This window comes from Epinephelus fuscoguttatus, linkage group LG8 (genome assembly GCF_011397635.1).
Source record: "Epinephelus fuscoguttatus linkage group LG8, E.fuscoguttatus.final_Chr_v1".
NCBI classification, from domain to species: domain Eukaryota; kingdom Metazoa; phylum Chordata; class Actinopteri; order Perciformes; family Serranidae; genus Epinephelus; species Epinephelus fuscoguttatus.
Genome location: NC_064759.1, coordinates 7,759,982 through 7,785,799, shown reverse-complemented (window position 1 = coordinate 7,785,799; position 25,818 = coordinate 7,759,982). Strand labels below are relative to the sequence as shown.

Genomic DNA, 25,818 nt, shown 5'->3' with positions numbered 1-25,818 from the left:
CATGAGACCCTAAAAAAGAGGGTGGATCATGGGGAGCACCACAAGTTGGTGCAGGAGCTTCTCCTCCATGATGACCATTTCGAGGCATATTTTAGGATCACCCAGGGGCAGTTTGACAACCTGCTGTCTATCGTACGGCTGTATAGCTCTGGGTATCCAGCAACTGCTTCCACCAGTTTCTCCTCTACTGTTTACCAAATGTAAACTTGTTGTCGTGACCACCACAGAAGGCCCGCCTCTCAACTCATCTGATTAGACAATGGAAAAAAAGATGACGAAAGAAGAAATGACATGGGGCACTATTCTGCACTGAGGTGAAGTTTGAGTTGAACTCGCAATGCACGTCGCAATGTAAAACTGCAAGCAAAAAGCTTCATTCTCATTAAAAACTATTACAAAAGGTCCCTAAAAGGCTTTCTTTGTGATTGAGGCCTAAGACAGCATGTCGGCACTGCAGAATCAAGAGGCATGGCAAGCTTGATATGTAACACAACCATGTTTGCCTCTGATGTGGCATAAAACATATGCGTCAGCAGCATTTTCTAAACAAAAACAACAGCATAACATGGTAATAATAATAATGTACCATCCCTGTTATATGGCCACTGATCCCCTCCTTTGCTTTGAGCTGCCAGACCTTTTACGGCCACTTTTTTTGTTCTTTGAGTTAGCCGCTAAGTGCCACCAGTTGCTTTGCAAATTTCAGTGGGTGTAAAAGGGGTGACAGTACAGTAAGCTCATTACGTCACTTTAGGGGTCATACACTTGCATTGCACCTGCATTTTTGGGGCCCTCAGACTCATTGTTTTCAGTGTAGACGCAGGTGCGCTCAAATGCCAGAGCTACGTTGTGACGTGCACACGTTCCTGAGCGCCTAATTTTCAGGGCACTCTGAAATAAACTGAGTTCAACTTTTGGAACGCAGCAGCATGCGCTGCATGTCATGTGACGAGGACCAACCAATCACAGCCAATAGACACCTTTTCCTTCTTCTATAAATATCAGTCTGTGGGAAATATGGGATAGTTGATCATGTTAGTGCAGGGCTGCCAGAGCTTTACATCTGTCCCACAGACGATAGGGCTACACATTTATAAACGGCTACTGGAAGAAGATCAGCTCTGCACTCAGGATTTTAGGTAAATAAGCTGTGATATGGTGCTTGATAAGGTTGCTTAGCAACTTCAGATGCAACCTGCTGCCACACTCTTGAAAGCTGACTCATAAAGGGCACAAAAGTAGCACCTAGCACCCGACCTCGTGTTTTCCATATGGTTAAAGACGCGGCATGTGTACGACCCCATAGATGACTAATATGATACCTATGAAATGCACAGATGTAATGTGTCCGTGGTTTGTAGAAACATCCAATGCCAAGATTTACTTTTGGCAACTGGGCTGGACAAGGCTTTCCTCCTCGAAAGTTTGTCTGTTCCAGGGTCTGGGATTTTAAATCGGGCAGTGATTGCGCCTTGCCTCAAATTATTTGTGTCCATATGGGTGGATACTTAAATTGGGCCCATGGTATCCCTGTGCTGTGTGCATCAACAAGGTAGCAGAGAAGATATGTTGGGGTGATGAAGAGGGGGTGGAATCATTTCCTGTACATGGGGCCCATCCTTTCTGGCTACGCCCCTGCATGAACACAGGAGAGCGTGATAAAGACATTTTATTGACAGTTTATGTGTAACAGGACCAACACTGTTGTCTTTTATTGTTAGTACTTTGATTAATTCATTACTCTGTTCACTATGGTCTCGCGCAGCCTACTTCTCTTTCCAATGCAGCGCACGTGCACGAGCAGTGCGCGCAGGCCGGGAGCGCGCGTGGAGGCGGTCCGGGGCTGCCTCAGTTTTCTGTAATCGCTTTTCTGCTGCTGCTACCTCCAGTTAAATAGCTAGGACACGGGAGCGAGCAGACGGCCGTGTGAGGATATACTTTTTTCGGTACCTTGGGATTACGACGCGAAATTGCAGCATCGACGGCAAGCCGCCAGGTAATATCGACACGCGCATTTAGCCGCCCCTCGTAGATACGCCAAAAGTAAGTAAATGTCCCGTGAAAAGTGTCGTTTTCCAGTGAAGAAGAAGGAGGAGGAGGAGGAGGAAAAGAGGGGGGTGGGGGGTGGATGTGTGGGACGAGCCTCCCTTTGTGCCGAGGCAGGGTCACTGCTCTTCACCGCACAATGTGGACACTCCAGAAAACGGCGAGGCTCCGCATATCTCCCCCCCGCTGCCCCGCCGGCCCTGCCGCTGACCGTCCTCCATCAGCCCCGCCGTCGGCTGCTTCGGACGAGTCCGGCAGAAACGCCTTGTTCTATGCGTATTTTCATTGACTTTAAAACATGGAGGCCTGTTCTGCTTTTCCTTTTTTAAAATACCCCTCAGCGGTAATGTAACGCACCCTACTTTCCGCCTCCTCCTCCCCCCGGTCTGGTAACGTTAGCTAGCTCCCATTAATGTTTACGGTCGCTTTTGTAGGACGGTTCGGATTCACTCCCCCCGGTCGACCCCTATTGTGTGTTCACCCCCACAAATGTTGACCTAGCCGGTTTGACCAAACAGTTAAGTGATATCTGACGGCACACGAACATCTTAACTTGTCTCCGGTGTTATTTTGGGGGGGCTACAATGTCTCCGCATCGACCCTGTCATCTCTAACGGCTATTGAACCGGGTACATTTTAGCCATTGATGTCCCTGTCATTACCGTGAAACGCCCCCCGGGAAAGGCGAGCTGCCCGCCACTTCACTTCATCGTTTTGATTAACTTCTTCCACACCACCTATCTTAAATCTGTCTGCTTTTATTTTACATTTTAACTAACATTATTATATATATTTAACCGTGTCTTTGTCGTCTGTAAAGGGGGCATGATTTAACCGGGGCAGTGCTCGTCTTCACGGATGGTCTCTTCATTTTCAAGTGTCTTTTCCGATCTGTCACTGATTATATGTGTGTTATTTCTGACTAAATTAGCCTGTAAAGCTATAAAGAGCTATATTACTCATTACTAGGTCATACAATTGACCCTAAACCACAATATTATTTAGTATTTGCTCAAAGAAAAAGGCAAAAACACGACACAGGGCAGCAACAAGGTCTCTTTATGAATCTAGGCCAGTAAAGCTACTCACATAAAGTCCTCCAAACTGTAAGGCTGTAATATATAATCCCTAATAGATCATTAGGTGAAAGGCTTATTATATTCCTTTTAACAAGGGAGCCATACATGTGTAATTCACAGCACTGTAGACTTTGACAAATGTCTTTTCATCAGCTCTGCACATCCCTGCTCTGCTTTAACTCTCATCCACATCCAGCTGGACGTTGATTAAATTAAACCCATCTTACTGTGGCTTCCTCTCAAATCTACCCATTTTGCTGAGATAGCGCAGGCAACCAATCTGCCATTATATGATCCGGAGTGGAAACTTGCCTCGCCGTGCTCACAGGTTGTGGTGTGACATTGTGCTTTCTCAGGGCCCACGATGTCCAGCGAAGTGCAGAGACCGGACGACAGCCCCAGCACCAGCGGGGGAAGCTCGGATATTGAACAAAGGGAAACGGTACCGCCTGAGCAGGAGCGAGAGCAAGCACAACCCAAAAAGAAGGAGACCAAGATCTCGAGTAAAACCGCTGCTAAACTTTCAACTAGTGCCAAGAGGTAAGAAGGAGAAAAAAGAAAGAGGCTCTGGAGAGCGGCATTTACACAGGGGTTGTTTGTTAAACTAAAGGCCTCTCCCCTTGTGCCCTGAGGGTGTGAAGTTATATAAAAAGACTACAGTCCCACAGGCACTGTCATTTCAAACATCCACGCTATTCAGTGTGACACTAAACCCACAGACAGGATGTAACTCACACAGCTCTGCACTCGAGTGTCACTGCTGTCATTCGAAAGAGGTATTCCCATTCCAGCCTGTTTGTTTGAATAGATTCGCCTCATGCTCCGCAGCACTCTTGTCTCACCCACACCACCACTAACACTTACCTCCACCAGTCTTCGCACTTATTCCCAAAAAAAGACAGGCGATGACAGAATTATTATGCAACCGGTTGAGCAAAGGGTTGACTGAGGTCGCAGAGTCTTTTTTTAACAAGAGGCCGATGTTGTGAGCATCTCCCTTTTGTGTGACTGCGCCTCACTTTAAAGCAAGTCTCTACGAGGGCCTTAACAAGGGGCTGTAACATGGAGAGGCTTTGCTGTTGTCTGAAGTGCTGTGTTTATATTAACGCGAGCTTAGCAGCAGCATTTGCACTCAGTTGCCCTTCACAGTCTGAATCATCATTTTGCACGGTTATCTCAAATTCACAAAGCAGTCATGTTCATCCTCATGCACAGTATTCCTTCTAATGTTGTTTATACACCACAGACTAGCGACTACAATGAGAGAGATAAAACGTAAATCACTTATGTTAAAGCTGTAATGACAAACTGGCTTTACTTAATTTATACCTTTAACATGGACAGCAAGTTAAGTCATTTACAACATGCTTGATGATGAGATGTTCTCAGCAGCTTTGTCAGTGTTGGATGCTGTGTGCCAAACAGCTGTAGTTTGAAGGTGAGCTTTAAAGCAACATATACCTCATCAGACTTGAAACACTGACCTTATGCTCTGTAGACTTGTCCGTTCCTTCAGCTTTTATTATCCTCTGGAGATTTTCCCTCCCAAATTAGATTTTAACAATAAAATCCTTCTCTTCCAGGATTCAGAAAGAGCTCGCAGAAATAACACTAGATCCACCTCCAAACTGCAGGTAAGGAGATGTTATCTCTTCAAAGCATTTCTGTAATGACTCATAAGCCTGTACGTACAGATGCTCATGCTGTAATGGAGGTAGACGGCAGAAACGTGCTTCTTTCAAGGCTTCTTGTCTCTTAAAAAGGAAAGGCCACGCCGCGCTGCACTCGCTTTTGTCTCCGTTCCCATAATGCTGTTGTTTGTGATTTGTTTGAGATGGTAATCTCAGGTGAATTAGAGAGACTGTAGCCTATTCTGGCCCTGTTGTTGTTGTTGCTGCATAATGCACGCTGCAACCTCTGTTGAAAGCACAGCCTTTTAGATCACAGTATTATGGTTGCACTGAAATGGTGGAAAATGAGCAGCAGTGTGACTTTAAAGCCTGTTTCGATTCTCGTGTGGTTCCCCCCCTCGCGCTCTGCTGGGGATTTACCACAGACAATGGTTATTGTGTGCCACTGCCGCGGCTCTCAGCCCTTTGAGGAAGAGATATGGTCGCGAGCGAGTGGCACACCACATGTGCATCGGTCTCTGTGGACATGACAAAAGGAATGCCTTTGGGATGTAGCGCAGGAGCCTGTTTTTTATTAACTTAAATAACACAAAGTGACGCTGTCATTGATTATGGTGCTGTTCATTATAGCACAATAATAACTCCCTGAATTAGCACTCCACTGCAAATTAAGACAGAAAATGGAAGCCGGTCCTCCTAAGATTGAGGGCACTTGTGGGAGATGCTGATGTTTTCTCAACATTTTGGATTGGCCGTATTTGTTCATGGACACCTGCTTAAAATGATTAAGGAAAATGGCTTTGTATGACTCATCTGGCGATTTGGAATTACTTCACCCTAGACGGCCTTGTTTATTGCATGAATTAATCACCCCTGCTGGGTCTCATCAGAACCCCACCATCATTAACGATAAACATTGAGCTAACCTTTTCATTCCAGCTCACAGCCCAGTTTTGTTATTGTACTGGAGGCTAAAAGAGATGTTGTTTTCCTCGAGGACTCTAATCTATTTCAACCCCCCTTCCCACCCACCTCCCCCTCCCAAAAAAAACTAGGTTGGCTCACATGAAGGATTTAGCTGGAGGACACGAGTAAGTCATTTGAAAGTAAAATAATCGCTAGCGGAAATTTCACAGTCATCGTCTTAGTGGGGAACTAGTTGCCTGGGAAACAATTAAGCTTCTTCAAGATAATCCTTTTCTGTGTGTGTGTTCCCTTTCCGTACACTCCAAAAACGATACCAAAATCTAATAATGTGTTTTCTGTGATGCACCCAAATAGATTAGCCCTCTGTTAACAATGACAAGGGGGAAAGGGAGGAGACGGGGGGTCAGATGCATCCAACATAAAATTTCTCATGCAAACGATCACAGCACCATTTACATTCTCGCATGAATGAGTGCGCGCGGTGGAGCTAGTGTCGTCATTTGTATGCCACACGCTCCTCGCTCCCGGCCAGGTTGGCCTGAAAGGTTATTCATTTCTTTCCCTGCGACAAATGAAGTCACAGACTGTTGGCCCGCTTCAGGAGGCAGACGGAGAGTTGTGTTAAAGACATTCACTTCTGCACATTCAACAAACGCTGCACAGGGGGGCCGGTTGATGCATGTCATCTCATCTTTATTTCATCTGAGGAGCCCCTCAGACTCCTTCTCCACTTTGTCCTGGTCAGACGGAATTTGCCGTCCTCATCGCGTTAGTTAAAATCTGCAGTCTCCTTCGGATCATGTTCAATCTCTTCAGCATTGCCTTCAGGGCTGTGTGTGCGTTTCTCTCACCAAAATGGAGAGCTCTGCTTTGTGTCTTCTCTTGTAGAAAGAATTTACCATTTAACGCCTCTGAAGTGTTGAGGATCTAATTTAGTGAAACATCTGTGGCAGGAGGCGCGCATTTGATAAGTCTAATAAAACGCCCACGCCTTTTCTTCTAGCATCCATCTAAGGTTACTGTGTTCACCCTCAGCTGCGTTTAATATCACAAACCGCTGTTACAATAACCCGTCTGTGTTGATAAATCACACACTTACTGATATGTCCTTGTTTTCCATGACTCCATGAAGAAGAGCCTGTAACATTAATGCTTTAGTTATTTAAAAAAAATCAATTTCCATACAGTGTGACTGAAAACTGTCATAGTTTTAATGCTATGTCACTACTTGGAAAACGCAAGCAAGTATTTAAATTCGTCTCCGAGCTTTATCTCACTCTTGGCATTGTGACAGCTCGCTTGTCACCTTGGCAGTTGTCATGCATCAAACGAACAGGAAACACGCTGAAGCCCAAGAGGATTTGACATAGCAATTATTCTCACTGTCATACACTTCAAGTACATTGTACAGGCAGCTTGTGCTTTTACACCTATTGATACAAATGAAGCAGCTTCTGTGAGGAGTAGTGTTTCCCTTTCCCCGCAAGTTGCACAAAATTCTTAAAAACAATATTACTGGGAGTAAAATTTGAATTAGATGTGCTTAAAGAGAAACCTAACAGTCTCACTGGTGTTACTGAATTTACACTGTCATAAAAATTCATGTTGTTATCATTTAAAAGCAAGCAAGAGGTATTTTTTTGAGTAGACAGTTCTGAACCAAAACTGTAAATACCCAGAAAATTCACCTGATAGCTTCATTTGTTCACCTTTCACTGTTTTCTTTTCCTGGTGTATCTTCTGTGACACTGAATACCCACCATTAGAGCTGCAACCAACATTTAATTTAATTGTCTAGATCATTTTCTGGATTAGTCAATTAACTGTTTGGTCTGTAAAATGTCAGAAAATGGTAAGAAAAAATTGTCACAATTTCCTAAAGCCCAAAGTGATCTCCTCAGAATGCTTTTTTTGTCCCATTAACAGTCTTAAGGACTCATTTATACTCCCATAACATACAAATAAAGACCCGTTAATACCAGTTGAAATGATAGCTTTCATTTATTCCAGTGGCGTTGCACGCCTGGCGCATATGCTAAAAAAGTTTCTTCTGTCTGGGTTTACTTCCGTGCGGCCCACTGAAAATGCACAGTAGTGTTTCTCCTGCTTGCCACAGCTGAAAGTTCCTGTTCATCTAATAGACTTTACTTTGCGGTGACATCACTGGTTTTTGAATCCCTTTCCTCGGCTTGAAGAAAGTTTTACAAATTTAAAACCTCCATGGAACAAAAATTCTAATAGAAAGACTCATAACTGACCTTGTTTGCAGTTTTTAAGGTGTTTCTTTCACAATGGTGGTCTGTGTGGAAAATGCTCTTTGGGCTGCAAGGAATTTTATTCGATGCAGTACCGCAAGTGGCCACTGGGAAAAATTGGCTGCAAGGTTGAGCTGCTTTACTGGGAGCCTGGTCACTGCTCACATACTTCCATGCACCCTTTGCGTTAGCACAGATACCACTAGATGGCAGAGTCAAAAGTTTCTGACAATAACAAACCTGACAGTTGACGAGGTCGTAATAATGTACCTGTTAACGAAGGCAGCGTTGTAGACAGTGGTGGTTTGTGAGGCCATTTAATACATCACGACATGTGGGCGGAGAATTGTTTTCACTTTATTACCAATTTGTTCCATTCCACCATTTTTAAAATGTCTTTGTTGTGTCGAATCTAGCTTGAACTACGCTACACTGCCCCCTAAATCTCCCGTGGTACTGCTCCACATTGTCCATATCCATAAGCCTTCAGAAAGTGTGTAAAAATGCGGAGTACAGACAAAAGACTCTCTCTGTGCCTATATACGTATCTACAGTTGAGCATAAATGAGCCATAAAACCAAAAAATATGAAATTTACAATCAGAATTCTCACAATTTGAGGAGCTATAACCAATAAATGTCGATTAAGTGACTTAAAGGATCATGGAAATAGTTGAGTTTGAGCTGTAGTGAGCTGCAGTCTGTCCAAGTAACTAAGCAAGCAATGCGTTTTTATTTGTATAGCACCTGTCACAGATCACAAAGAGTTTAACATTAAAAACAAATGACACAATAAAAGCAATAAAAAAGACAGACAGCAACAATACACAGCACAGAGCTGACGAGATAAAAACCCTGCAACAGCAAATAAATCAGGACAGAAACAAATAAGAAGGTTATTTGCTATTCGGATAAGCTAACCAAAAGCCTGTCTGAATAAAAATGCTCTATCCGGTTTCATAAAGACATCACACAAGTCCAGGGATCGCAGTGATAAAGGGAGAATGTTCCAAAGACCACAGGAACAATGTGGTGACTCTTAAACTGAAAGAATCATTCTGCTTTATCTCACACACCCGCCCGAATCACATTCCATCTCTCCCACATCCGATATGCTCCTGTCATAAAAATACTCCTTTCTGCTTCTCAGTTCATATTTCCATACTTATCACCTCCATCTTGTGCATTTGCATTGCCACCGTATCACAGGAATTGTTTTAGCTGCATTTTTTATTGCGGTGCTGCGGCTGTTGTGACTCGTAACTATTCTCTCCTTGTAGTGTTGATGCACTGACACCAACATTTCAAGCAGAAATCCAAACAAAGACCCTTTTGACATTGTTAAAATAACAGCTACTGGTGTTGTACCTCGCAGTTCTGGACCACTGTGCTGTTTGATGTGTTTATCGTCTTCTCACAGATGGCCGAACAGATACTTTCATTACTGCTACAGTGGAGTGATGGCAGAACAATGTTCAGCAGCCTAAAACATAATAGTGCATGTCAGGGTTTTGGTGTCAACTCATCCACATTCAAAGATTCAGTATTTTAAAACTGCTATTGTTCGCTGACGTTTAGCAATCACAGCTGAATAATCCATTGCAGAAGAGGCAGAGATACCAATTTCTCATCCCCAGGCAGCTCAAATAGATTAAATGCAACGCAGCCGCAACCCACGGTGCATTTTGAGTAACAAGTTCACCCCCCACCCCCCCACCCCCCCTCTGTCAGGTTGTCACAAGTCATTCTGGGAAATGTAAGAAACCGCTAACTGAAGTGGAAGAAGATAAGGTTGAGGGAGAGTTGATACAGCAAGAAAGTAATTTACAAAACTTAATTACAGAATAGCTCCTGTGGTGTTTGAACATTACAAACTGAGAACACTTTACCAGTGTATAAATAAATACACAGAATCTGATCTTTATTTAAGCCAACTGGCTTTGGCCTCTCAGTTACTGTTGCTACGCCCGTTAAACATGACCTCATTGCACGGCACAAAGCAGTTTAGTCTGATGATGCTGGCAGATTTTACACTCAAAATTCTTAGTGTTTTTTTTAAGTAATGGTGCTTTGATATAGACAAAAATAGACAAAAGCAGCTTTTCATTTCTGGCTGGCAATCGCCAATTTTTAACAGCTGAAATTAGCGTGACTGGCATATATTACCAGCTGTAGCTAGCTCGCTAATTAAGCCAACATTTGTTCCATGAGTTGGTGCTGTCTCCCGCTGACTCTTTAATGTTTCTAGCTGATGCTTTTAAGTGTTAACTCAGTAAACAGCGGCCAAGTAGGACACGCTCCAGGATCAACATCCCACATGGCGTTCCTGGATCCACGTTACGATCAACCAATCAGGGTTGATCAGGGTGCTGCACCTGCTTTTTTTTTTCAAAGTTCCTTTATGCCTCTTCTAAGCTAAGTTTTCCAAGTCTAAGTTAGTATAATTTAACAAAATCCTCAGTTACACTGAACAAAATTCTTATATGCTACTGCTAAATTATTGGGCAATATTGCTAACGAGGTTTGCTATGCTAACAAGTAAATTTGCCAATAGGCTAGAATTGTAATGAGTTAGCTTGCGAAGTAGGTTGGGCATGCTAACAAGTAAGTTGCCAGTAGGCGAGATTATTGTTAACTAACAAAGATTAAGGGTATTATTATTTTCAGTTGTAAATACCTGCTGTTAACACATTTTCACAGCCTACCTATTTAGTGTACTAACTCGCTAACCCTGCAGCAGCTCATAAGGATTTTGTTCAAGGTTACTGAGGGTTTTGTTTAATTGTACTAACTTCAATTTGGAAAACAAGCTTAGCTCTAAAGAAGCACAGGGGAATTTTTAAAGATTTGTTTTTAATGTCAGAGAACTGTGATTGGTTGATTGCAGTGTTGGTCCAGGAACGCAGTGTTGGATGTTGATCCAGGAGCGTGTTCTACTTGGCAAAATCACATCGTGCGTAAACAGCGGCACAGTGCAGCTCACTGCAATAGTTGTGTTTTTGCTGCTGGGAGGCATGTTCATGTGTTTCAGGTGGGAAGAAATGATTTGTAACACAGGTCAACACGTCACAGGACTTTGTTCACTAATTGGCTGTGGGTATTCTGTGACCATTTATTCGCTGCCACAAGTTAAACTATCCCCAACTGTTAAGTTGGCTGCATTTGCAGCAGAAATAAACCACTGCAGCTCAGAGTGCCCACCACAGCTTTCTTACATTGCATGGCAGCTCACCGCTACCTGGTGTGTTTTTGGTGCCAGGGTTTTGTGTTGTTGCATCAACATTGTTCTTGTCTTGCAATGTAGAGCTATTAAGTTCTTGTATAATAACTACAATAGGGAAAAATGTAAGATATCTGGCATTTTAAGTAGGGCCCGACCGATATGGATTTTCTGGGGCCGATGCCGATTCCGATATTATGGAATAAAAAATCCGATAACCGATAAATTGGGCGATTAAATTTTTATGTTTTTCAATTTAAAACCCCCCAAAATACCTGCTTTTGATGGCTTAAATATAGTTCAAACACTCGTTACAAAGATATAAATTGAAGGAAGAACATTTTACTATTTTCAGATACTTTTATTATCAGAAATTGTGTGGAACAAGCAGCATATGAACAATTTGAACACCAAATAAATCAAAAATATGATGTGCAAAAAGGAAATAAAATATTCATGCAAAGTCTATATGAATTAAGACATTCACATGTATGTTCACAGTACCAGAGTTCTTCTTATTATTGCCAATTTAACAGAGGTATGTTATAGTGCAAAAAGTAACACAAGGACATCATTTCTAATTAAAACACCATATTCCCTGCATTTTACGAGGGAAGAAAATATAAGTGTTAACATCGGCGTCAATCGGCCAACTTTTGGCCGATTGCTGATTATTCTCTAATGGCTATAATCGGCCGATTAAATCGGCTGGCCGATAAATCGGTCGGGCCCTAATTTTAAGGCAAGCAAGTCATTCATTCAACCTTTATGTTATACTCAAGATCATTGTGGGGAAACCCCTCTCTACAAAGACATTGAGTCAATTACAACAGCAAAGAGATTCCAGAGAGATACCATTATAAAAAATCTATTAAAACTTTATGGTTAGGGAAATTATTTAATAGATAAAGTAGGATAATTAAGATGCAAAATAAAATACATTTAAGTAAAAAGCCCCTTTGCAGTTAGATAATTTGGTTTAATATAATCTAAAATAATGAAAATGTTAAATAAAACACAAGTAGAGGTTGGGATTTTAAGATCAGATTTCTAAAGATGTCCAAAAGGCACAACTGAATTGATTTTAAGGAGGTGCTCTATTTGGTTCAAGGAGATGCACTAAAATAAAAGCAGTTTTTCTAAGTTCAGACATAACTAGTGGAACATGAAGAAAGAGCCAGTCAGGAGAGCGTGCCTGATAAAGCCCATCTGACTGACAAAGCAATTTAGAAAGTTAATAGTAATTTTCCAGTAAGGATTTTATAGATAAAAAGGTACCAGTGAGAAGACCACCCAACCCTGTCATATAAAATACAATGATGTGTACCATAGACAACACTGGTGATAAACATCAAGGCAGAGTGATAGACTGAGTCCGGAAGTTTAAGAGTGGAAGAGGATGCCATAAAAAATGTCCCAGAAATCCTTTCAGCAGACATGCTCATGTTGCTGTTGTTTGTTTTGAAAGACTAAAGAATAAACACCGCCCTCCAAACTCTTGAAATCCGGAGTATTGCTTTTACTACATCCCCTTGCCAGTGTTTCAGCATGTGGTGAGATCCAAAGCCTGACAGGCCTATTTACGGTTCCTAAGCTATAATTGGTCAATCACTGATCAGTGGAGGGGTTTAGCAAGCTGTCAATTCTGATTTCGTATTTTTAACGTATTGTTTGTCTCCTAATTGGAACATCAGCCGATCTCAAATGTCATTCCTCCTTCAGTGCAGCTGTAATGTGGCCGGTCTTTGGAACAAATAGCCGTCTTTGGCCCCTGAATTCTCCTGGTGTGATGTAATGCCCCCACGGTGCCCAAAACAGAGATGTCACTCCCTGATGACATCATGCAAGCTGCAGGGAACACACACAGCTGGTCACTGCATCGCACGCTCGCAGGCTTAAAGCCTTGACATGAATATGTATCTCCATCATCATCAAGTCGCACCGAGAAATGAGGCTGTCTTTATTGTGGGTTCTGACCTCTAATTCTCTTCTCGCTGATGGGATCATCTTCATGTCTGTGATAGCTGCGTATTAGTTCTGTGCCATGCCCCAGGGGGATTATGTGCCAGTGACACACCCAGCATCATTTTTCACAGTGTTACCATTAAGCACAGCAGGGAGGGTTATCAATATTCATGAGGGGGCGGAGGGATGCAGACCGGAGGCAAGGCGGGGGATGAGCTGCAGGAATACCTCCTGGGTGTTCAAGCTGATCACTCTATTGTGCGTGAATTATTGTGGATAGGGTCTTTTGCAGCGTGATGTCAGTTTTGCAGCACATAAAACAAGCGAATGCTTTTAGATGACAACCACATTTGACCTTGGATGAATCAGTTCTAATCGATGCCTTGTTCCATAATCACTGGGTTTATAAATATTGATGAATTATAGGCACCCATCTGTGTCTGACGCTGGCATGTTCCTGACCTTTCAGTGAAGGTCTTGTCCATCGACTGCAAAAGCGAAGAACCTTCATGAAGGCACCGCCTCAGAATCACTTTGTTCACCAAGCAGAATAAATTAAAAGGGGTCCTTTTAGAGACATTTGTGTTACAGCATATCAAACGTGCGTAGTCACAAGGTGGGGTCAGAGACTAATGAGGAGGTTTGGTTAAACTGACCTTCAGAGTTGATGAAATGGTTGTTAAATACAAACTGAGAGAGCAAATACTAAATGGAAACCACCTTTTATAGAGATTACACAGTCACATCTTTTCTTTTGAGTCGTATGACACATATATGGAAGCTAAGAAATGTTAAAAGCAGCTAATTACTGAAATAAACCACCACTGAGTACTTACAATTGAAATTTAAATGCCATTTAATTTAGCGCTTTAAAATGATTACTCTAAATTAGGGCTGCAACTAAGGCCACTCCACGCAAATTAGTTTTTATTTTAACACACCATTTTAAAATGAAATCATCTCTATGATCTCATTGTGTCTACCTGTTGGGTGTAGGACTACAGATGGAAATTAGTGTTTCGCTAAGTCTGGTGCAACCATGTTTTCATTTCTTGTAAATGATTAATCTTAAATCAAATAAATTAAACCAAGCTAAACTCTGTACATGCGCATTTTAGCACATTTCAAAAATGATCTCCGTCTGTACTAACACCTCTGAAAAGACATATCACATGTACATTTATGTACATTGGCCATGTGCGAGCTGATGTAAAGAGGAAACAGATTGTCTACTCTTTGGCTGGTTGCTTGGTTACAGAAAATACTACGGAGATGGCAAATAGTAAGACCCTAGATTTCTTTGCTTGGACTGATGATGAGGTGAAACTCTTAATGAAAGTGACATATGAATATAAGGCGGATTGGTCACTGCAAACCAAATATGACGACATTTGTTCTGGGAGCATTATTCGTCATTGGCAATGGGACAGGAGTATCCACACCAGAAGGATAAAATCACAGAGGGTATATAGACCTAGCTATAATGTTGTAGCTTGACAAGCTGTGACTGATAATCACTCAACTAATCAGGAAGTGAACGTGGGCGTCTCCTTCACAGTTTTCAAAAGTTTCACTTTCCACACATCCAGACCGAAGTGCAGCTGCAGAGTTTTCAGACTTAAATTAGCTCAGCAAGATTTTCAAAGGTCTTTGTTTTATGGCCTCCAAAACGCTGGAGTAGTGTGGACGCTAGGTGTGAATGTAGCAATAATTATGAGTTTTAACGTTTTAGTGTGGATGTAGCCTAATGCTGTGCATTCTAGATTCATGTGTCAGTTATTCTCTCGGGCGATCGAATACGTTTAGTCTATAAAATGTCGGGAAGCAATGAAAAACGGCCATTCTCAGGCCTGAGTGACATTTTCAGATGTCTTGTTTTGTTCGACCAACAGCCAAAAACTCAGATATTTAGTATGCAATTATATAAAACAGAGAAAAGCAGCAAAACCATCGCAATGGAGAATATGGCGCAAGAGAATGGTTGTCATTTTTGCTTAAAAAATTACTCTAACAACACATTCATAACCACAGTTGTTGCCGATTAATTATTGTAGCTCTACTTGGAAAACCATCACTCTCAAAGTAGCAAGTTTTCAGTAGTGATTAAACTTGTCACAGTCAAGTAGGTTGCTCCTAAGATTCAATTTCTTCCATAAAACTGAACACTGAAGGAGTGAAAGATGGATAGGTTGAAAATAGAGAGGGGGGAAAGTAATGGCCCTCAGTTGAGAGCAATGGCAAAGACGTTAAATCTTAGTATATCAAACTGTTTATCTGTCAACGTTTACAGTAAATGTTTTGTGTCTTCGATAAAAAAGTATCCTCAACGTAACGGAGAAATATGCTATCTGGTAAAAACAGTCTTACCTAAATATAATAAAAATGTCACCCAGCTGGTAGAACAGCAGCAGGATGTTGCATACAGATGGATGGTGCCAGCCTGGGCTCGAGCTGATTTGTTACGGCCACCATTCTCCTCGTGCACCTCCGAAACATCTGCTGTAAGTAATTTCCTTCTCGAGCAAACCAAATGTGCCCTTGTCGTTTTTCTCCTCACACAAAGTTTTGAGTGGAAAAGAAATAAATTTTCTCCTATGGAACGGCAGCAACATGCGCTCCCCCTCGTCACCGGTCTGAGTTTAATTTATCCTTAATGTTTTCCACTGCGGCACTTGTTTGACAGCGACCACGGCCTGCCTTGATTCATGTGTGTCATTGAATTCTCAATGTCCTCATTTGTGAGGTAGTTTTCTGGCAAACATTTGTCCAGAATGTTATTAATGGGCTTGTGGGGAAGCCGAGCGTGAAGCACGGCGTGTGGACATTTTGTGGAGGAGTGTTGCCATTACACTGCCTGTTTCACAGAAGCAGTTTGTGACTGAATGGTAATCTAACATGAAAGCAAGCAGAAGAATCTTTTGGCAAGCGCAGAAATACAGTAACTCACAAGTAAACAGTTTGCATGAGATCACATTACTCCTGCGACTGTGATCTCCAAAACTTTCCCCCTTAAGTCACAAATCACAGCTCCTGCCAAGACAGTTTAAAGTGTCTTAATGACATATTTGCAGTCCGGGGCACGAAATGTTAACACTCTTAACATCTTGTTGCAAATGTTGAAGTGAATAATACCCAGCTAATAACATCTCAAAGGAATGCCCTTTTCTCTGTGCTGATTTGTTTGACCTACAGCTAAAAAATCGTGTTACATTTCTCTACCTGCAAACCTGAGAGCTAATATGTTGCCAAGGGAATAGACCATCGGAGGATCAGGCTCTGCAGCAGATCTGGCAGCTCAGCTTGTTCTGATCACTGACCTTTTGGTAATAAGTCCATTCCCGTGGCCACAGGGCCAAATGGCTGCCCAGAGTGCTTTTGTGGAGGGAGGCTGAAGAGACTGTCTCTAATTATGGCTGAATAGACTTTGGTGCAGGACTGTGAAATTAAAAATATTAACATCGTGCTCTTGACTAATTTAGTTTATAAATTGCAAGAGGCTGCAGTTTTGTCTCGGAGGCAAATCTGTTTTTTAGGCAGTTTCCTTTCCTGAAGCAGTGTTCTTGTGAATCCCTGGACTGCACACCAATTTGCATGTCAGCACAAATTCCAAGTTGTTTTATTCAAGCAAAGCAAATGTTTATAATTACTCCTCAACAAGACACACACACTTAATACTTGAGTGTTCTCACAGAAATAATTTAGAGAAACTTACTGTCCACATCAGTTGTAATTAATATCAAAGACATGGTGCTCTTTATATGCTTTTATTTTCTGCCAAATTGCGCAACCTTGGTTTGAGGTTCATGAGGTCCTCATTTATGGAACCAAAGCTTTTTTTTGTACTATTAGCAGTTGTGTCATCCTTCACCCTGGGTACACAGCAGCAATGCTTTGTTGGTTAAGTGATATTTTTATGACTCATGATGTTGTGCTGTTTCCTTTATGCACAGCCTGTGTGTTATGGTAATGATATATGCTCTGCATTATTCATTTTTAGCCAGAGGCAAACATTTGCACTGCATCAGACGCTGGCTGCATGTAGCAGCTCAGATGCGGAGAAGAAAAACGCTTACCGCAACAAAAAATCTCTGTTGTACCTCAGAAGCCTCCCGCTGAATTAAAAAGGAAGTCTGGGGAAAATAAACAGATCCCCTGCTTTATTTACAGCTTTGTTAACGTGACTTTAAACTCCAGTGAGGACAAACTTCCTGAGTGAAAGGCCAGTTCTTCAAACCTCTCTTTAGAAGTATACTTCCTCAATTCAATACTGACTGCTGTTTAGATTGATTCAGCCCAGCATGCGAGGTTGCCCTCCTGTGAGAATAAAATTGTGCTATTCCCTTCGACTTGGAAAGCACGCAACCACCTACTCAGCCATTTCCCCTGTTGCTGGATAGACCGTCTGGTCAGTAATTGCAGTATTCATTGTACACATGAACAATAAAAGGCTTGATTAAAAAACAAACCATGTCATTTGAGACAATAAAGACAAGAGAACAGAGGAAGGAGGTGTCACCCCGGCCGTTGAGCTGCACAGTAATTGGTCTTGGGGCTCTTTCACGGTCGGGGGGGTGGAAGAAGATTGCTTCATTAAAGTTCCTCTTCTGATAACCGCAGCAGCCACACTGATAGAAAAGAAGATTTTAACTGAATGACGGTGCCATTAGGAAAAAAAGAGCCCGTGGGGGAACGAGCTGGAATAGCGAATAATGCAGATAATGGCTTTATTTGTGCATGGCGGTATTCACAAGCTCCAAAACATACTGATTCACATTCAATTATTGGTTTACTTTCCTGTTTTATTTATCAGCCCCTTGGTGCAGTTCTTGGCTCACACACAGCTATTTACCTGCTCCCGTAAACAGCTCGCTGTGTGACAGGCTGCTCTGGGAACACACTGGTTTTGTGTGCGTTTGTGTTCTCACCAGTAACCTGTTTTTACTTGATTTGTTTTCTGACCTTTTATGTCGTTATTTTAAAGTGATATTCCATCTGCCTGGTCTTTTACATGTAACCTAATACTGGAGTATCAAACACCTTCTTTAGACTTGAAAGGTGGCTGTAAAATGAGTGTAGTTTCACAGAGCAGCTGTGGCTACAATGGATTCCTACATGTGCGTCTTCACCACTTCTGCAGCACTTCATCCTTCCATTTGCTCAGTATTTTCCAAATAATCATATTTTCACCAAAGTATGACTAAATACACTGCGTTGAACTCGGTGCATCTGTTACAGCAGTCATTGGGTTGAATTTACTTCCTTTGACAAATATCTCCAAACATTTTCTTGTTTGTGAAATTAGCATCAGCTGCAAAAGGTGGCAGAAACATTTCTTTGAAAGGGTGTGAATGTTTCTTGACGGTTTTCTGAGAAAAGAGGTTTTGCTTTGTGGTGGCCTTATAAGGCCAGAAATTTCACAGATTACCCAACACCCCCAGAACTCCTCACATGCCTGTGAGTTACACGGTTAGTTTAATATAACTGGACAATGAGTAAAAAATGAACTTCCTCTGCATTTTCTTGTGGACGATGAAGCCTACTTTGAATTAACTGTTCCCAGTGCATACTGTGTGGCTCTAATGAGACTAGACTTTGAAGTCTTCTGTGCTGTGTCTTTGACAGCGGACCAGGGACTGTATATTGTTTGTCTAAATGAAAGTTTCTGTTTAACTCTACCACACACTCTTATTTAAGGTACACAAGACTGTTTGTTCCTGCTGTTTCCCTACAGCTGTGGTTTTGACTCTCGCAGTCTCTCATAGTGTTGGCCTTCAGTCTTGTCTTAACTTTATTCTGGTCTGTCATTGCAGTCTGCTCTGGACAGCAATTCCCAAAATGACATCAGTTTGGATATCAAAGATATACTTTACCAGTTTTCTCATAAAGAAATGAATATGATCCAAGGAGATGAATTTACCTTATGAATTCACCTGTGAGTGGCACAGGCCTATCTCATGACCATCTCTTTCATCAACTTAACCCGAGCCCTGACGTCTGTGGGAATTGGCTCTGGGTGACAAGATAGGTTAGCGATTTTGCGGAGATTAGCCCGGCTCTCATGCTGCAAGATAAAGGTTATCTTTTGCACTGGCACCAATCTGCAGATTGCCCTGTCTATGAAATAAGGCAATGTGGATGATTAAATGGGCACCCTGGTCTCACATACTGCACTGTATCACAGGGAGGAAAGGTCATTCAATATATATGGAAATTATTACTGCTGTCTGTGATTATGGGGCAGGGCCTGGATAGATTTCAGGAACTGAGAATGAAAGGTAAAAAAGACAAAGTAGGTCTGTGGTAAAGAGTTCCTTTATATATAAAGAAGAGGAAACTGTTTTCTTAATCCTCCTCTGAAAACTGTCTGAGTGCAGACTGAGTTTCAAAGGGTCCAGCTTTTCTCAGCCTTGTGTGCACTGATGAGTCTTTAAGGAGGTGAAGCACTGAGCAAGGTCAGAGTCGCTCCCTCACAGGCTCCACAAACACTACTTTATGACTGAATCATGCTGATTGTAATAGCTGGTATTGGTGCTACATAAGTGGGGAACTGTGCTTCTATTAAAGGATACTGATATTATGCTCACTTTCAGGTTCATACTTTTATTTTGGGTTTCTACTAGAACATGGCTCTGTTTTGTTGCCTGTCTCTTAAAGCCTCCCCTCCTGAAAAACGCCACAAGGTCTCTGCAGGCACTCAGGAAGTGCTCTGGTTAATTTTCGTAGTGGCCAAACAGTGGAATTATGTTCGTCATGTGGTGCCATGTGGCTCCAGAAGACTTTCTCCCCATAGACTTGCATGGTGAAAGAGACATCTGGAAATAAGTAGATACATTTTTTAAGCATCACAACCCCCACAGAATGATGCATCAGAATTTGATCCAATAACAGTTGGAAAGTCTAGAGGAGTCACATGATTGAATCATTTTTCCCACTGACTGTTATAGAGCAGTGGCACTTTTTCTCTGATAATTCACCAATAATCGCTTCTCTAGACAATCAGACATGTTCCAGCAGGAATATGATACGAAATTCGGGAGACATTAACAACATCAGCAACCAAGATTACATGTATTCCTGATGTTAGCATGTAGCTACATGTAGCCGTATTCTTGCAGCCGAGGAATGACCGTGTGTAGCGGCACTTTCTCTTGTGAAAATTCACCAATAAACGCTTCTTTAGACAATCAGACATGTTCCAGCAGGAATATGATACGAAATCGGGGAGACATTAACAACATCAGCAACCAAGATTACATGTTTCCCCAATGTTAGCATATAGCTACATGTAGCCGTGTTCTTGCAGCCGAGGAATGACCTGTGTAGCGGCACTTTCCCTTGTAAAATTTCACCAATAAACGCTTCTTTAGACAATCAGACATGTTCCAGCAGGAATATGATACGAAATCGGGGAGACATTAAGAACATCAGCAACCAAGATTACATGTTTCCCTGATGTTAGCATGTAGCTACGTGTAGCCATGTTCTTGCAGCCGAGGAATGACCACATGTAGCAGCACTTTCTCTTGTGAAAATTCACCAATAAACGCTTCTTTAGACAATCAGATATGTTCCAGCAGGAATATGATACAAAATTAGGGAGACATTAACGATAGCAGCAACCAAGATCTCATGTTTCCCTGATATTAGCATGTAGCTACATGTAGCCGTGTACTTGCAGCTGAGGAATGACCATGTGTAGCGGCACTTTCTCTTGTGAAAATTCACCAATAAATGCTTCTTTAGACAATCAGACATGTTCCAGCAGGAATATGATACGAAATCGGCAATCGGCAATCGACATTAAGAACATCAGCAACCAAGATTACATGTTTCCCTGATGTAGCATGTAGCTACATGTAGCTGTGTTCTTGCAGTCAAGGAATGACGTAAATTAAAATACGTAAATTCACAAATTCTAAACACAACTTCCAGCAGGAATATGATCAGAAATCCCTGACATTAGCCCATAGCTTCAAGTAGCATTGGAGGCCACATAATGTACACTTAACCGTAGCGTGCCTGGAGCAGATGACCATACAAAATAATTGGTCACTATCTGACATCATCTTGTAGCCAAAGTAGGGAAAAAACGTTGGAAACAGAGTATTCAGAGCAGTCTGAAGCCTGAGGTTTTTGCTCACAGGGATTACTTTTACATATGTTTACCTCATTATTTGAAACTTTGGCCACGCTTAATATAAACATCCGTTATTGTAATACTATATATATGACAGAGAAAAAGGAGAAGCATAATAGGTTCCGTTTAAAAACAGGAATAATCACAAGATGAACTGTGAGACAAAACCTCAAAGAAAGACAGCAGTGTGAATCTGTGGTTAAACACTATTTTGGTGCTCTGTTGCGCAGGAAGCAGCCCAGCTGTCAAAGTGGGTTCCTACATGAGTATAATCTCGGCGGACAGGGCAGTGGCAAGACTCTCACGGACACCCGCACCCTAATGTATCCCAGACCCTTGAAACAAATGACCCAAATATTCAGTGAATCAAGGCATTTGGCTGACAGTGCACTGCAGATGTAGTGTTACTTACACAGAGGTTATTATCATCGCAGCCTCCAACAAAGCCCATAAGCAGCACAGTTACACCGGTTAACGTCATGTATTTGTACTGAGCAGATCTGTCTGCTTGAAGAGAAGATTGTTTTCCTGTTGAGAGGGAAAGAAAAACAGGAGTGACACAGAATATTTATCTGACTGTCGCTCTCAGTTTCAGGGCTTTGTGTAAGATTAGCGTGTGTTTGTTCTTCTTAACGCCTTCATTGACTTCACATTGATTCAGTGATGCTGATTTTGTAAAGCACCAATGAGGACTTTGCAGCCGTGCATGACAAGGCAGAACCCTGAAGGAATGTTGGTTTGAAGTTGCTCTTGCAGAATTAACATTCATATAATACACTGATTACCCAAGAATTACTGTGAATTGAATATGTCAGTTGCAGAGCATACTATTCTGCATCGCTATTAACCAGGGTCAAGGAATCATCAGCTATTTAACTCCTGTCATTAGACGTGCATTAATTAAAGCCTGGAAAGGAATCTCATGCAAACACTCACTGATGCTACGAATCTGCAGACTGACTCAACTCGAGCTTCTTGCGATGTCCACGGTGCTCACCTCTCCCAAACTAATGGCCAAGTGAGAGACTGTCAGATCCTGAATGAGCTGGCCCTGAACCAGCTGCAACAAAGCACCGCAGGGTCGCCCGAGCCGGTGGGGGGAGGAGGTCTCCAAGCAACAGCCAGCGGTGGCATGCAGATTCAGCTATTGACTTAGCCTTTATCCACAGCTCTTGTGTGGTTGTCAGATCCCCTACAGCAATCTCACTGCTGAGCGAGGACCTCTGCCATGCCTGCTCATCTCTATCTTTCCATCATGTCTAAGTTATTATCACTGCTACAAACTCATCAGCCTCCAAAGGAAGTGAGCATCTACTTCTATTGGAGATGTTTGGAAATGGAATAGTCGGCCGTTTCTTTCACTGCCATGTCAGGGAAGCTTTTGAATAGTAGCGGTAATGGAAGTGTTACCTTGAGGTGTGTGTAGCACAGAAGTGTAAGCGCAGAGGGGAGATTGCCTAGAGCAAGAAAAATAAGCTGTCTGTGTGGTTCTGTCAGCAGCAGGAAATGTAGGAAGTAATATTTGGAGAGTGGGAGAGGCATTGCAACAAGTTCAGTTGATATTTCTATCAGTCAGGATCACACTGCCTAATTACAAGCCAAACAAGACTATCTTGAAATGAACTAGTCCGTACAAGATGTCGTCCGACCACATCTGAAATGTTTATGGCTGCTCGGCCACACTCGAAGACGGGGTGAAAAGTCGGCCATCAAAGACTAGAGAGAGTTAGAGACACGATACTCACTCAGATATGGGGATGAAGGTGCAAACTTTTAGATGATACTTCTTTGAATGCATTCATAGTTTTTCACTCGCTTGGATTCAAAAAGTGCCTGAAGTAATTTTGAGAGGCTTTAGAGAGAAGTTTAACCCGTCTGCTTTCTCATGTCCACACACCTGGTCGATCAGTGCCTGCAGTGGACGTGCTTCTTGGATTGAAGCATGCTTACCCAGCCTTAAAGTCTCTGACATACGTTCTAGATTGAACATCTGCGGTCACCTGCATTTACCTTGCACACAGTTCCAGTACAACTGAGGGTTTGTGTCGGGCCCCAGCAGTAAATGGGAGGGCTGGAGGTGAGCTTACCGTCCTACTGCAAACATCAGGTGAATGTGAAACTACAGCCCCTTTGCCACTGGACAAAAAAGCCCACTAACACCCACTCACATCTGACTTTTGTATTTAATGGAAAAGGTTACAATCGGCATTCACTCCCAAGACAAATGACCCTGCAGTAGTCAGGGGTATTTATCATCTCTGATCGGCAGTAATGGAAATACAGTACACAGATGGATGCACTAATTTTAGCCCCTTTGCCCGCACAATGTATTGACGGCCCGCTACAAAATACCATCTATCTCTGTCCAAGCAGCACTCAAGCATGGCCCAAATTTAGTCGGCGCCGAGAGAGAGCGAGACTTAATATGCAACAGATATATAAAAAAGACGCAACCACCATAACAATTTTACTGGCCTCCATGCTGCTTTCTACTGTTTACTAACCTGTTTTTACCTGGTTTACTGGAAATGGGGAAGCAGTGTATCCCCTATTTTTTCCTGCATTTAAAAATCTGCATAAAGGCACTAATTTCGATGGAAAGTGTATAAGAAGACTCTTCTGGGTTTGCAGTGAATTTGTGGAACAAGAGATTGTATTTTGTGATTGGAGCATGCACAATTGGCAGGTGTCCTATGCGTACAGTTTGAGCTGTCATTAAAAAATGGGCTGTATTTGGATGTCTTAATGGTTTATGCAAGTCTTAGCATACTCAGGGCAACAAAAAAGTTTATCTCGGGTGTGTCGTTACAGTGGACAACTAAGAAAGGATGGCAGAGGAGGTACCTGCACACTAATGTGACGGGGCTGGACAGCCACAAAAAAGGTTCACAGGCTGAGATCAATGCAAAAAAACTTGACCATCATCAGTCCTTGACTGTCGTTAGCTCTGAAGATAGTCAAGGACTGAAATGTTTGCTGCTGTTTCTATTCACTTTTTGTTATTTTTTGTACTTTGAGCACCTTCTTTTTTGCACAGATGTTCTAAATAAATTGATCTTAGCCTGTGAACCTTTTTTGTGGCTATCCAGCCCCATCATATTAGTGTGCAGGTATCTCCTCTGCCATCCCCTCTTGGTTGTCCATAGTTTGCACAACCACGGGTTCACAAGGGTTTATAAATTGACCTTAAGGCTGCCTTCGCTGAGCAGACAATCAGACTGCAACTGTTCGGAGCTGTGTTAGAGTTAAATGTTCTTTTTATTCAGATATGGGTGTTAGTAATTCCATGAAAAGCAGTCCCATCTATGGCTCTTTGAAGGGCAGCAGATCTAAAGAGAGTCATTTGCATTCATCTGCACAAGGACAGTAAACACTAATAATAATACAATTGGGCAGATTAATCTGTTTGTCAAAGAACTCCTGTGGTTATTTGAAATAGAATTTCTTCAGTCAAGGACAGCCCTTCAAGTAGGTCATTTATTGAACAGACTTTTATTTTGGCAACCTGACATCTTGTGTCAAAACCCATCCGATTCCAGCTGAGGCATGATGGAAATATTGAATCCCTCTGCTCTAATTTAACTCCTGTTAAATAACACAACAGAAGAATGTAGCAGCAGCTGTATATGACCACCAGATCGCACTGCGGTTCGCCCGCACTTTATGTTGTTATGACAGGCTTTCCAAGCACAAGTTACTGCTGGCTATCAGATGTCAACATCTGTCTCTGTGTGCCTATAAATCCTTGTATTTTTAGGTCATTTCCTGTAGTTGGTTCAGATAGTGCTCTCTGTCCAACAGAAATGCAACACAGTTTGTTTGGAGGAGAAACAAAACCTGGTCATATGATCAAATGGAGGTAGCATCATTTGTGTCTGCCAAAACAAAGGAAACTAATATTGTTAGTACTCCCTGACATGCTTAATATGGACATATTTTAACACCATATTTTACAGCTTTGCACAGCCCTCCATGTGTTTGGAAGTTATCAATTACTGCAATAGGAATTTAAGTATTAGGTTTACAAAGACAAATATCCAGTGTGTGTCCCAGTCTTGTGCACTGACAATGCCCAGCATGGTCCTTTTACATTCTTTGCTTTTGTTATTTTATTTTCACTCTTACAATAAAAGATTGCCTTTGTGCCTGAAACAACACAAGTCCAGATTGGCGACGTCCTTATCGACAGTGTATTTTGAAGTAATTCCCCAGAGAAGAAGTAATCATAATTAGCTAATTAAAGAAGGCTTAAGAGAGGGGCAGCGTGAAAGAGTGGCAAAGTAGATTAGTGGAAATTTGCATGTGTTGATACTGAAGGAGGAAGGAAATGTCTAATGTCTTATTTCTATTTATGGGGAGTGATCTGTTTTTCAAGGGCACGCTTGGAGCCAGATGCTGCTTTTAACTGTTTGCTGTTGTTTGAGGTTATTACACAGGAAATCTCCATCTGAGATTATTGGTTTATGTCTGAATAAAATGGAACAGTAATATTACAGCCTTGAGTGAAAGCAAACCCTGTGTGTGTCGGGCGTACACACATTTGTAAGCACATCTGCCAG

General features: G+C 42.1%; 1 protein-coding gene across 2 annotated transcripts in view; it reads left to right on the top strand.

The window, feature by feature from the left end:
* Positions 1-1,818: 1,818 nt before the first annotated feature.
* ube2e2 (ubiquitin-conjugating enzyme E2E 2) overlaps positions 1,819-25,818 on the top strand; it is a 37,075-nt gene continuing 13,075 nt past the window's right edge. The window contains exons 1-3 of one of the 2 annotated variants that reach the window (XM_049583500.1): positions 1,819-2,043; positions 3,482-3,665; positions 4,709-4,759. In XM_049583500.1, the coding sequence (XP_049439457.1) occupies positions 3,490-3,665; positions 4,709-4,759 (227 nt within the window). In that variant the 5' untranslated portion in view covers positions 1,819-2,043; positions 3,482-3,489. The remainder of the gene's footprint in view (positions 2,044-3,481; positions 3,666-4,708; positions 4,760-25,818) is intronic. The other variant, XM_049583499.1, reaches the window with a different exon arrangement.